The sequence below is a fragment of the Topomyia yanbarensis genome, chromosome 2, assembly GCF_030247195.1.
Source record: "Topomyia yanbarensis strain Yona2022 chromosome 2, ASM3024719v1, whole genome shotgun sequence".
Lineage (NCBI taxonomy): Eukaryota > Metazoa > Arthropoda > Insecta > Diptera > Culicidae > Topomyia > Topomyia yanbarensis.
In genome coordinates this window covers 227,261,544-227,273,943 of record NC_080671.1, presented here as the reverse complement: position 1 = coordinate 227,273,943, position 12,400 = coordinate 227,261,544, and the positions used below count along the sequence as shown (strand labels likewise).

Sequence of the window (12,400 nt, the reverse complement as noted above, 5' to 3'; positions counted from 1 at the left end):
ATCGATTGCTCATTCGATGCGATATTCTGAACCCATTGGTGATTGCAAATTGCGAAAGGCTTGTCGAGCTTAATTCTCGAACACGATTCATGTCCTTGTACTTCGATTACATGGCACAGAACATCAATTCATCTACGTATAACGTCAACCGTGCTCATCTCTTAGATACTTCTGATCCAACTATATTTTTCGATACACCCATGAAGGAAGAAATTTGTGGAATTTCGGATCATATTCGCCCACAAGTGGTCCCAAATATTTTCTATAACAAATACCATCAAGTCGACTGCGCCAAAATGTTCTACACTGACGGTCAATTCTCGACGGGTCCACAGGCTTCGATATCTTCAACGAAAATCTTGCTGCCTCATTCAAACTCAATGATCCTGCTTTAATTTACTTCATCGTTTCGGATAGTCTCAGTTCCATTGATGCCATCCGTGCGGCGAAGCCTGGAAAGCACTCACCGTATTTCCTGGGGAAAATACGGGAATATCTGAGTGCTTTATCTGAAAAATCTTACCAGATTACCTTGGTTTGGGTCCCGTCACATTGTTCTATTGCGGGCAATGAGAAGGCGGACTCTTTAGCCAAGGTGGGCGCATTAGAAGGCGACATTTACGAAAGACCAATTTGCTTCAATGAATTTTTCAGTATCTTTCGTCAGAGGACGCTCGATAGTTGGCAAACCTCATGGAGCAATGCGCATCTAGGACGGTGGCTACATTCCATTATCCCGAAGGTATCAACGAATGCTTGGTTTAAGGGCTTGGATGTAAATCGGGACTTTATTCGTACGATGTCAAGGATCATGTCCAACCATTACACATTTGATGCGCATCTCCGTCGTATAAAGCTTGCTGAAAGCAATCATTGTGTTTGTGAGAACGGCTATCACGACATCGAGCATGATGTTTGGCTGTGCGCAGAGTACTGTGTTGCCAGGTCCCAACTAATAGATTCCCTTCGGACCCGAGGAAGATCACCCTATGTGCCAGTCCGGGACGTCCTGGCAAGCCGTGACCACCCCTATGTTTTTCTTATCTATATATTTTTGAAAACTATTGATGTCCAAGTTTAATACATTATCCCCTCTCTCATTCACAGTAGAATCTTACCAACCTATCCCTGTATCAACAATATGGCATTGCTTCACGTGTCTTCGGTGCATACCCTTCTTGATAACCGTCTATCCTGAACATCATGACATACCTCACATGCAGATGATATAGAGAACATTATGACAGCATCGGAGTGCCAATAATTATCTGAAATATTGACCCTCCCCTCGCCCCTGCGATTAATGGCTGGAAACTACAACACTACAACAAAGTGTGCTTATCCGCCATAATGATCAATCAGCAAACGACGATGTCAATTACACAATATGTATCCCACTTCCTACCTTTTTCCTTTACTTACATAAGAGGGGAGCACATTCGTTATCGAGCACTCAGTCGAGATAGAAGTCTTTTGTCATCGGTCCGTACACTCTATAGCGACAAATAGTGTTAATCCGCGTTCAAGGTTATTTGCACACTCTGCGCCTAGTTGAGGTTTCAGTATTTTTTCCCTTCTTTTGTGTTTCTGTTTCGAGTACCGTTAGCCGGTCAGTGAAGTGAAGCAGTGTTCTTCTAGTAAGCCGTCTGGATACCGTTACCTACACAAGCTAAGTATTAGTTTTCGTTTCCCCTTCTTGGTTGTCTTAATAACGTGCACTGGGCAATAGGCCCGTGCAAAAATGACTTCCCCTTACAGCGGTTCATCTCAAGGTGAGATGGACGTCGAAATAAAATCGGCTCCCCGGCTCAAGGTATATCCGAGCTCGGCCACCGGGCCATTTGTGATCTTCTTTCAGACCAAAGAAAAAAAGTGTTTGAATCTGTTGCAGATTTCTCGAGTTCTGACGGATCGGTATTCGGCCGTGACAGAAATATCCAAAATTCGCCCTGATAAGCTTCGGGTGGTGGTTAACAGTTCAACTCAGGCAAATGATATTGCTGGCTACGAGCCCTTTACGAAGGAGTACAGGGTGTATATTCCAGCTAGCAGGGTTGAAGTTAGTGGGGTCGTTTCCGATTCGAGTCTGAATTGCGAGGACCTGCTAAAATATGGGACTGGCTGTTTCAAAGACCCCATGCTTAAGCCAGTGAAGATACTGGAATGCAAACGTTTGCATTCAGCATCAGTCGCAGCTGACGGCAAGAAAATATACGTCAACTCAGACTCTTATCGGGTGACCTTCGCCGGCTCTGCCCTGCCCAATTACCGCCTCTTTGACAAGGTTCGTCTACCTGTTCGCCTATTTGTACCGCGGGTCATGAACTGTACTAATTGCAAACAATTGGGACACACAGCCTCCCATTGTGGCAATAAAGCCCGCTGTGGGAAATGCGGTGGGAATCATGCGGATGATTCCTGTGGTAGAGATGTCGAAAAGTGTCTCTACTGTGGGGGAAACCCACATGATCTCCCTTCATGTTCCGCGTACAAACAGCGCGAGGAAAATCTTAAGCGTTCCCTTCAGGGACGCTCTAAGCGATCTTTTGCAGAAATGCTTAAGATAGCTACGCCACCTGTCTCTACGAACATCTTTACCAACTTGTCTACTGACGAAGGCGACTGTGATGAACCCCAGGAGGGAACATCTTCTGCTGTGCCTAGAAGTAGTAGAAAAAGGAAGAACATTTCCTCTTCCAAGCTTCGTCGTAAAGGCCAGAAGGTATCTCTTCATGGTCCCCCTAAAATAACTACTCAAGGAAGTACTGGTGCAAAACCGAAGCAAGTCGCTCCCGGTCTCAGTAACCTGAGCTCAGAAAAGGAGTTCCCAGCACTTCCAGGAACATCAAAAACCCCAAGTGTTCCCATATCTCAGCCAGAGAAAGAAAACAGTGCTGGCTTAATAAATTTCTCTGACATTGTGGACCGTATTCTTACAGCGTTAAACATTTCTGACCCCTTTAAAAGTATCTTGATAAGCTTTCTCCCCGCAGTAAAAACATTTTTGATGCAGTTCACTGCGAAATGGCCCCTTCTTTCAGCGATTGTATCCTTCGATGGCTAATTCATCGAACGAGGTCAAGGATTTAATCACTGTTCTACAGTGGAATTGCAGAAGCATTATCCCGAAAATCGATTCGTTTAAAATCTTACTAAATAATTTGAAATGCGATGCATTTGCCCTATGCGAGACATGGCTCACTTCAGAAATAACCCTACACTTCCACGATTTTAATATTATTCGCTTGGATCGAGAAGACTCTTACAGAGGAGTACTTTTGGGGATCAAAAAGTGCTATTCTTTCAATCGGATCGACCTCCCCTCGACACCAGGCATTGAAGTTGTCGCTTGCCAAACCAGAATTAAAGGCAAAGACCTTTGCATTGCTTCCACCTACATCCCCCCTAGAGCCTCAGTTAGCCACCGACGGCTTTGCGATATTGCGGAACTCCTCCCCGCACCGAGGCTAGTTTTAGGTGACTTCAACTCCCACGGCACGGCATGGGGTTGCCTTCATGACGATAATCGATCTACCCTACTCCATGAGCTTTGCGACAACTTCAATATGACTATTTTGAATACGGGTGAAATGACACGGATTCCTGCCCCTCCAGCGCGACCGAGCGCCTTAGATCTGTCCCTCTGCTCGACATCGCTGCGGTTAGATTGCATGTGGAAGGTAGTCTCTGATCCCCACGGCAGCGACCATCTGCCAATCGTAATTAATATTGCTAACGGTTCAGGGCCACCGAATACAATCAATGTTTCGTATGACCTCACACGAAATATTGATTGGAAGAGCTACGCGTCCGCGATATCCGACAAAATCGAGTGCACTCAAGAGCTTCCTCCGGAGGAAGAGTACGGGTTCCTGGCTGGCTTGATTCTCGATACCGCGATTCAAGCTCAGACTAAACGAGTACCAGACGCGAATTCACGCGGGCGTCCTCCCAATCCATGGTGGGACAAAGAGTTCTCAGACGTGTACGCGGAGAAGGCCGCTGCGTATAAGACCTTCCGGGACGACGGGCTGCCAGCTAGCTACCGACAGTACGCAATGGCGGAAACGCGCATGAAGAGTTTGATAAAAGACAAAAAACGTAGCTACTGGCGCCGGTTCGTCGACGGACTAACGAGAGAAACATCGATGAGCACTCTTTGGAGTACGGCCCGGCGCTTACGAAACCGAAACAGTACTAATGAGAGCGTGGAATATTCAAACCGTTGGATATTCGATTTTGCCAAGAAGGTTTGTCCGGATTCCGCCCCGGCACAGAAGATCTACCGCGCCGCGTCCCCTCACAATAACGCGAACGAAACACCGTTTTCGATGGTGGAGTTCTCACTTGCTCTCTTGTCATGTAACAATAAAGCCCCAGGGCCAGACAGAATCAAATTTAACTTGTTAAATTTGTTTTTCTTATCTATATATTTTTGAAAACTATTGATGTCCAAGTTTAATACATTATCCCCTCTCTCATTCACAGTAGAATCTTACCAACCTATCCCTGTATCAACAATATGGCATTGCTTCACGTCTCTTCGGTGCATACCCTTCTTGATAACCGTCTATCCTGAACATCATGACATACCTCACATGCAGATGATATAGAGAACATTATGACAGCATCGGAGTGCCAATAATTATCTGAAATATTGACCCTCCCCTCGCCCCTGCGATTAATGGCTGGAAACTACAACACTACAACAAAGTGTGCTTATCCGCCATAATGATCAATCAGCAAACGACGATGTCAATTACACAATATGTATCCCACTTCCTACCTTTTTCCTTTACTTACATAAGAGGGGAGCACATTCGTTATCGAGCACTCAGTCGAGATAGAAGTCTTTTGTCATCGGTCCGTACACTCTATAGCGACAAATAGTGTTAATCCGCGTTCAAGGTTATTTGCACACTCTGCGCCTAGTTGAGGTTTCAGTATTTTTTCCCTTCTTTTGTGTTTCTGTTTCGAGTACCGTTAGCCGGTCAGTGAAGTGAAGCAGTGTTCTTCTAGTAAGCCGTCTGGATACCGTTACCTACACAAGCTAAGTATTAGTTTTCGTTTCCCCTTCTTGGTTGTCTTAATAACGTGCACTGGGCAATAGGCCCGTGCAAAAATGACTTCCCCTTACAGCGGTTCATCTCAAGGTGAGATGGACGTCGAAATAAAATCGGCTCCCCGGCTCAAGGTATATCCGAGCTCGGCCACCGGGCCATTTGTGATCTTCTTTCAGACCAAAGAAAAAAAGTGTTTGAATCTGTTGCAGATTTCTCGAGTTCTGACGGATCGGTATTCGGCCGTGACAGAAATATCCAAAATTCGCCCTGATAAGCTTCGGGTGGTGGTTAACAGTTCAACTCAGGCAAATGATATTGCTGGCTACGAGCCCTTTACGAAGGAGTACAGGGTGTATATTCCAGCTAGCAGGGTTGAAGTTAGTGGGGTCGTTTCCGATTCGAGTCTGAATTGCGAGGACCTGCTAAAATATGGGACTGGCTGTTTCAAAGACCCCATGCTTAAGCCAGTGAAGATACTGGAATGCAAACGTTTGCATTCAGCATCAGTCGCAGCTGACGGCAAAAAAATATACGTCAACTCAGACTCTTATCGGGTGACCTTCGCCGGCTCTGCCCTGCCCAATTACCGCCTCTTTGACAAGGTTCGTCTACCTGTTCGCCTATTTGTACCGCGGGTCATGAACTGTACTAATTGCAAACAATTGGGACACACAGCCTCCCATTGTGGCAATAAAGCCCGCTGTGGGAAATGCGGTGGGAATCATGCGGATGATTCCTGTGGTAGAGATGTCGAAAAGTGTCTCTACTGTGGGGGAAACCCACATGATCTCCCTTCATGTTCCGCGTACAAACAGCGCGAGGAAAATCTTAAGCGTTCCCTTCAGGGACGCTCTAAGCGATCTTTTGCAGAAATGCTTAAGATAGCTACGCCACCTGTCTCTACGAACATCTTTACCAACTTGTCTACTGACGAAGGCGACTGTGATGAACCCCAGGAGGGAACATCTTCTGCTGTGCCTAGAAGTAGTAGAAAAAGGAAGAACATTTCCTCTTCCAAGCTTCGTCGTAAAGGCCAGAAGGTATCTCTTCATGGTCCCCCTAAAATAACTACTCAAGGAAGTACTGGTGCAAAACCGAAGCAAGTCGCTCCCGGTCTCAGTAACCTGAGCTCAGAAAAGGAGTTCCCAGCACTTCCAGGAACATCAAAAACCCCAAGTGTTCCCATATCTCAGCCAGAGAAAGAAAACAGTGCTGGCTTAATAAATTTCTCTGACATTGTGGACCGTATTCTTACAGCGTTAAACATTTCTGACCCCTTTAAAAGTATCTTGATAAGCTTTCTCCCCGCAGTAAAAACATTTTTGATGCAGTTCACTGCGAAATGGCCCCTTCTTTCAGCGATTGTATCCTTCGATGGCTAATTCATCGAACGAGGTCAAGGATTTAATCACTGTTCTACAGTGGAATTGCAGAAGCATTATCCCGAAAATCGATTCGTTTAAAATCTTACTAAATAATTTGAAATGCGATGCATTTGCCCTATGCGAGACATGGCTCACTTCAGAAATAACCCTACACTTCCACGATTTTAATATTATTCGCTTGGATCGAGAAGACTCTTACAGAGGAGTACTTTTGGGGATCAAAAAGTGCTATTCTTTCAATCGGATCGACCTCCCCTCGACACCAGGCATTGAAGTTGTCGCTTGCCAAACCAGAATTAAAGGCAAAGACCTTTGCATTGCTTCCACCTACATCCCCCCTAGAGCCTCAGTTAGCCACCGACGGCTTTGCGATATTGCGGAACTCCTCCCCGCACCGAGGCTAGTTTTAGGTGACTTCAACTCCCACGGCACGGCATGGGGTTGCCTTCATGACGATAATCGATCTACCCTACTCCATGAGCTTTGCGACAACTTCAATATGACTATTTTGAATACGGGTGAAATGACACGGATTCCTGCCCCTCCAGCGCGACCGAGCGCCTTAGATCTGTCCCTCTGCTCGACATCGCTGCGGTTAGATTGCATGTGGAAGGTAGTCTCTGATCCCCACGGCAGCGACCATCTGCCAATCGTAATTAATATTGCTAACGGTTCAGGGCCACCGAATACAATCAATGTTTCGTATGACGAAATATTGATTGGAAGAGCTACGCGTCCGCGATATCCGACAAAATCGAGTGCACTCAAGAGCTTCCTCCGGAGGAAGAGTACGGGTTCCTGGCTGGCTTGATTCTCGATACCGCGATTCAAGCTCAGACTAAACGAGTACCAGACGCGAATTCACGCGGGCGTCCTCCCAATCCATGGTGGGACAAAGAGTTCTCAGACGTGTACGCGGAGAAGGCCGCTGCGTATAAGACCTTCCGGGACGACGGGCTGCCAGCTAGCTACCGACAGTACGCAATGGCGGAAACGCGCATGAAGAGTTTGATAAAAGACAAAAAACGTAGCTACTGGCGCCGGTTCGTCGACGGACTAACGAGAGAAACATCGATGAGCACTCTTTGGAGTACGGCCCGGCGCTTACGAAACCGAAACAGTACTAATGAGAGCGTGGAATATTCAAACCGTTGGATATTCGATTTTGCCAAGAAGGTTTGTCCGGATTCCGCCCCGGCACAGAAGATCTACCGCGCCGCGTCCCCTCACAATAACGCGAACGAAACACCGTTTTCGATGGTGGAGTTCTCACTTGCTCTCTTGTCATGTAACAATAAAGCCCCAGGGCCAGACAGAATCAAATTTAACTTGTTAAAGAATCTGCCAGACTCTGCCAGGAGACGCTTGTTGAATTTATTTAATAAGTTTCTTGAGGCTAATATTGTCCCTCACGACTGGAGGCAAGTGAAGGTCATCGCCATTCAAAAACCAGGAAAACCAGCCTCCGACCACAACTCGTATCGACCGATTGCGATGCTGTCCTGTATCCGAAAGTTGTTCGAGAAAATGATCTTGTTTCGCCTCGATAATTGGGTTGAAGCAAATGGCTTACTGTCAGATACACAATTTGGTTTCCGCAAAGGCAAAGGGACGAACGATTGTCTTGCGTTGCTCTCAACAGAAATTCAAATGGCTTATGCTAGCAAAGAGCAGATGGCATCAGTTTTCCTAGATATAAAGGGGGCTTTTGATTCAGTATTTTTCAAAATTCTTTCTGAGAAGCTGCACCAGCATGGTCTTTCACCGACTCTAAACAACTTTTTGCTAAACTTGCTGTCTGAAAAACATATGCATTTTTCGCATGGTGATTTTTCGACATCACGAATTAGCTACATGGGTCTTCCCCAGGGCTCATGTCTAAGCCCCCTTCTCTATAACTTTTACGTGAATGACATTGACGAATGTCTTGTCAATTCCTGCACGCTAAGGCAGCTTGCAGATGACGGTGTGGTCTCTATTACAGGTCACATAGCCGTCGATCTGCAAGGACCATTGCAAGATACCTTGGACAATTTGTCTGCTTGGGCCCTCCAGCTAGGTATCGAGTTCTCCACGGAGAAAACTGAGCTAGTCGTATTTTCAAGGAAGCGTGAACCAGCGCAACTACAGCTTCAATTAATGGGTCAAACTATTGCTCAGGTTTCAACTTTCAAATATCTCGGGGTCTGGTTCGACTCTAAAGGAACCTGGGGATGTCACATTAGGTATCTGAAACAGAAGTGCCAGCAAAGGATCAACTTTCTCCGTACAATAACCGGAACATGGTGGGGTGCCCACCCAGGAGACCTGATCAGGCTGTACCAAACAACAATATTGTCGGTGATGGAGTACGGGAGTTTCTGTTTCCGCTCCGCTGCGAACATGCATTTCATCAAACTAGAGCGAATCCAACATTGTTGTTTGCGTATTGCTTTGGGTTGCATGCACTCGACACATACGATGAGTTTAGAAGTGCTGGCGGGCGTCCTTCCGCTGAAAAATCGATTTTGGGACCTCTCATATCGATTGCTCATCCGATGCGATATCTTGAACCCGTTAGTAATTGCAAATTTCGAAAGGCTTGTCGAGCTCAATTCTCAAACCCGATTTATGTGCTTGTACTTCGATTACATGGCACAAAATATCAATCCTTCTGCATACTATCCCAACCGTGTCAATCTCTTTCATGCTTCTGATTCAACTGTATTCTTCGACACATCCATGAAAGACGAGATTCGTGGAATTCCGGATCACATACGTCCGCAAGTGATCCCAAGCATCTTTCATAGTAAATTTCGAGAAGTCGACTGCAACAAAATGTTTTACACCGACGGGTCAAGCCTAGACGGCTCCACTGGCTTCGGTACATTCAATCAAAACCTCACCGCCTCATTCAAACTCAATGATCCTGCTTCAGTTTACGTCGCAGAACTTGCTGCTATTCAGTATACCCTTGGGATCATTGATACTTTGCCCACCGATCATTACTTTATTGTCTCGGATAGCCTCAGCTCAATCGAGGCTCTCCGTTCAATGAAACCTAGAAAGCACATTCCATATTTTCTGGGGAAAATCTGGGAGCGCCTGCGTGCTTTGTCTGTAAGATCGTACAAGATTACCTTAGTTTGGGTTCCCTCGCATTGCTCCATTCCAGGTAATGAAGAAGCGGACTCTTTAGCTAAGGCGGGCGCTTTACAAGGTGACATATATGAAAGACCAATTAGCTTCAGCGAATTTTTCAGTATTACTCATCAGAGAACCCTCGAAAGTTGGCAAACTTCATGGAGCAATGGTGAACTGGGAAGGTGGCTACATTCGATAATCCCTAAGGTATCGACGAAACCTTGGTTCAGGGGGATGGATGTGGGTCGGGATTTCATTCGCGTGATGTCTCGGCTCATGTCCAATCACTACACGCTGGACGCACATCTCCGGCGTATTGGGCTCGTGGATAGCGGTATCTGCGCTTGTGGCAACGGTTATCACGAAATCGAACATGTTGTCTGGGTATGCGCCTAGTACTGTTCTGCCAGATCTCAACTATTCGATTCCCTTCGGGCCCGAGGAAGATCACCCAATGTCCCGGTCCGAGATGTACTAGCAAACCGCGATATTCTCTACATGTCCCTTATATACACGTTCCTCAAAACCATCAATATCCAAATTTAAATGCCCCTATCTTTTCTCCTATCATTCCCAGAAGTGCCCTCTTCCGCCTACCGTACCCCAACGATGGTTTGATACGACTCCAAGACGAGACAAAACATCTGTCGAATGAACCAACAACACGAGATCTACAGTACAACATCACACGCGCAACGCGGTGTGTTTCCGATCCGTATCTGAGCCGTATTACGAAATCGTCTGGAGGAACCCCTGCCGGCTCGAGGAAAACCGCCCGGCGTCCCAATACTTGATGCATCCGTTCGAATCTGTAATCCTGGCCGTTGATTCCTGATGCCGGAAACTGAAAATTTATTCCCCCCCCCTCAGCCTTGTCCACCCTCTCTCCCATGTCTCTGATACACAGATGTATGACTTCACCCCCTTCTCCCCTTGAATATCTTCCCAAAACTTATGTGCACCCCTATCTTCTAGTTTTAGTTGATCAATCCGTTCGAATCTGTAATCCTGGCCGTTAATTCCTGATGCCGGAAACTGAAAGTTTATATCCCCCCCCCCTTTCAGCCTTGACCACCTTCCCTCCCATGTCTCTGATACACAGATGTATGACTTCACCCCCTTCTCCCCTAGAGTATCTTCCCAAAACTTATGTGCCCCCCTATCTTCTAGTTTTAGTTGATCAATATTTAATCTCGTTAAGAAATGCACAACAGTACCACTACTTTAAAATAGCCCTAATTATTTCCCCTAATCTTGAACCACTCTCTCTAGTTATTTCTAGTTAATAAGCTTGTAAAATGTTCCGCTTAGTTAATAATTAGTTTCTCCTACAATCTCCCTTCAAAAATCATAAAGTGAATTACTACAAAAAGAACACACAAAATGAACCGTCCCCCAAATCTTACGAATATTATATTATACCCTCTTTTATATGTATAAGTTAGCTCTAAAGTTTTTTTTTATTTTCATTATATAAAACAAAATAATATTGAAATGTGTAACCCCCTAGTTTTAAGAAATTCAAAATGTAAAACAATGAAAAAATGGCACCTTTAAGCTAACGCACACGTGCCTTATCAAATAAACAAATTGAAAAAAAAATAAAAGGGGAGCAAGCCGCCCCCAAATACGGCTTTCCCTTCCCCCACTAACATGTGACATGTAATATAAAAAAAATGAATTATCGGCCACGTTAAGCTACAGCATTTGGGCCTAACTAAACGTATTTAAGATAGAACAGTCAAATGTGAATGGTGAAAAACCGATTCGCAGGAATACGCACTACTATCACTCGTACGTTTTCTTACCATGCGCCTTTTCATTCTTTTTTGCTACTAATGCTAGCATAACCAAAACGAATACGCGTCTTTCGCGCACCATCCATTTAGTGGCAAGTATTGCCAAACGGATTTACAGCTTTTCATCAACAATATTTTCAAAGAATGTTGCAGATTTGAAAAGAAGGAAAATAGTTGGCAAAGGAGATTTAAGTGTTAGCCATATCATAAAGAATCATTTTAAAATGTCCCACTCAAACGTGATTCCGTTGCATACGATTAGATTCGAATTAACGTCCCGAAGTGCAGTCATGACACTTCGGTTATGTCGCTGACAGTACCTACCCATATATTTTATAATGAATAATTTGAGCCCAAATCACTTTTTATCCGAAAATTCTTATAAGTACACACTCAACTTTTTCTGTCGAATCTCTGTTTTTTTGCATCTTTTGCGGAAGTCTCAACAGCTGAGATTTCAGCAATAAATTTTTTTGGACTCCTTTAACTTCTCACCGGTTATGTCGCCGACATTACCCACCCATCTTTTATAAACTACACAATGTTACCTTGCTCCGTTGTAGGAAATAGCTTTAATTGTTGGAAAAGTGATCTAATATTCTTTTCGGGCACAATACATTCCTCCGATCGATCGGCCCAAGCTCTGTATGTTTCTCTGCAAATGAAAGAGAAGTTTGGTCATCATTTGAGTTATGGAATATAGTGAAATTAGTGCGTTTTACACACAGTTAATCTATGCAGTTACTCAAATTCAAATTCAAAAACAGCGTTTTGTGGTACTTAATTCATTGGAGTCAAAACTGCTCATATTAGCGATTTTACAGGTTTGTTTGTGTGTATAAAAAACGTCATCACCTGGTATTATTTTTTTTTAGAAAATTTATCATAATAGGCTATAGAAAATTAAACTTTTGAACCAAAAGAGATAGCGCCTGACCGTCTTCTACAAAGTTGTAGAAGACAGTATTTTTATAAATTTTGCCGGACATGCTGTTTGTTATAAGACGCTTTGTCACTCAGAAAATCAAGC

General features: G+C 44.7%; 1 protein-coding gene across 17 annotated transcripts in view; it reads right to left on the bottom strand.

The window, feature by feature from the left end:
- Positions 1-12,400, bottom strand: part of LOC131682950 (uncharacterized) — a 1,036,787-nt gene that overhangs the window by 866,878 nt on the left and 157,509 nt on the right. For all 17 annotated transcript variants that reach the window (XM_058964754.1, XM_058964756.1, XM_058964760.1 and 14 more), the window contains exon 3: positions 11,919-12,025. In XM_058964754.1, coding sequence (XP_058820737.1) covers positions 11,919-12,025 — 107 coding nt within the window. The remainder of the gene's footprint in view (positions 1-11,918; positions 12,026-12,400) is intronic.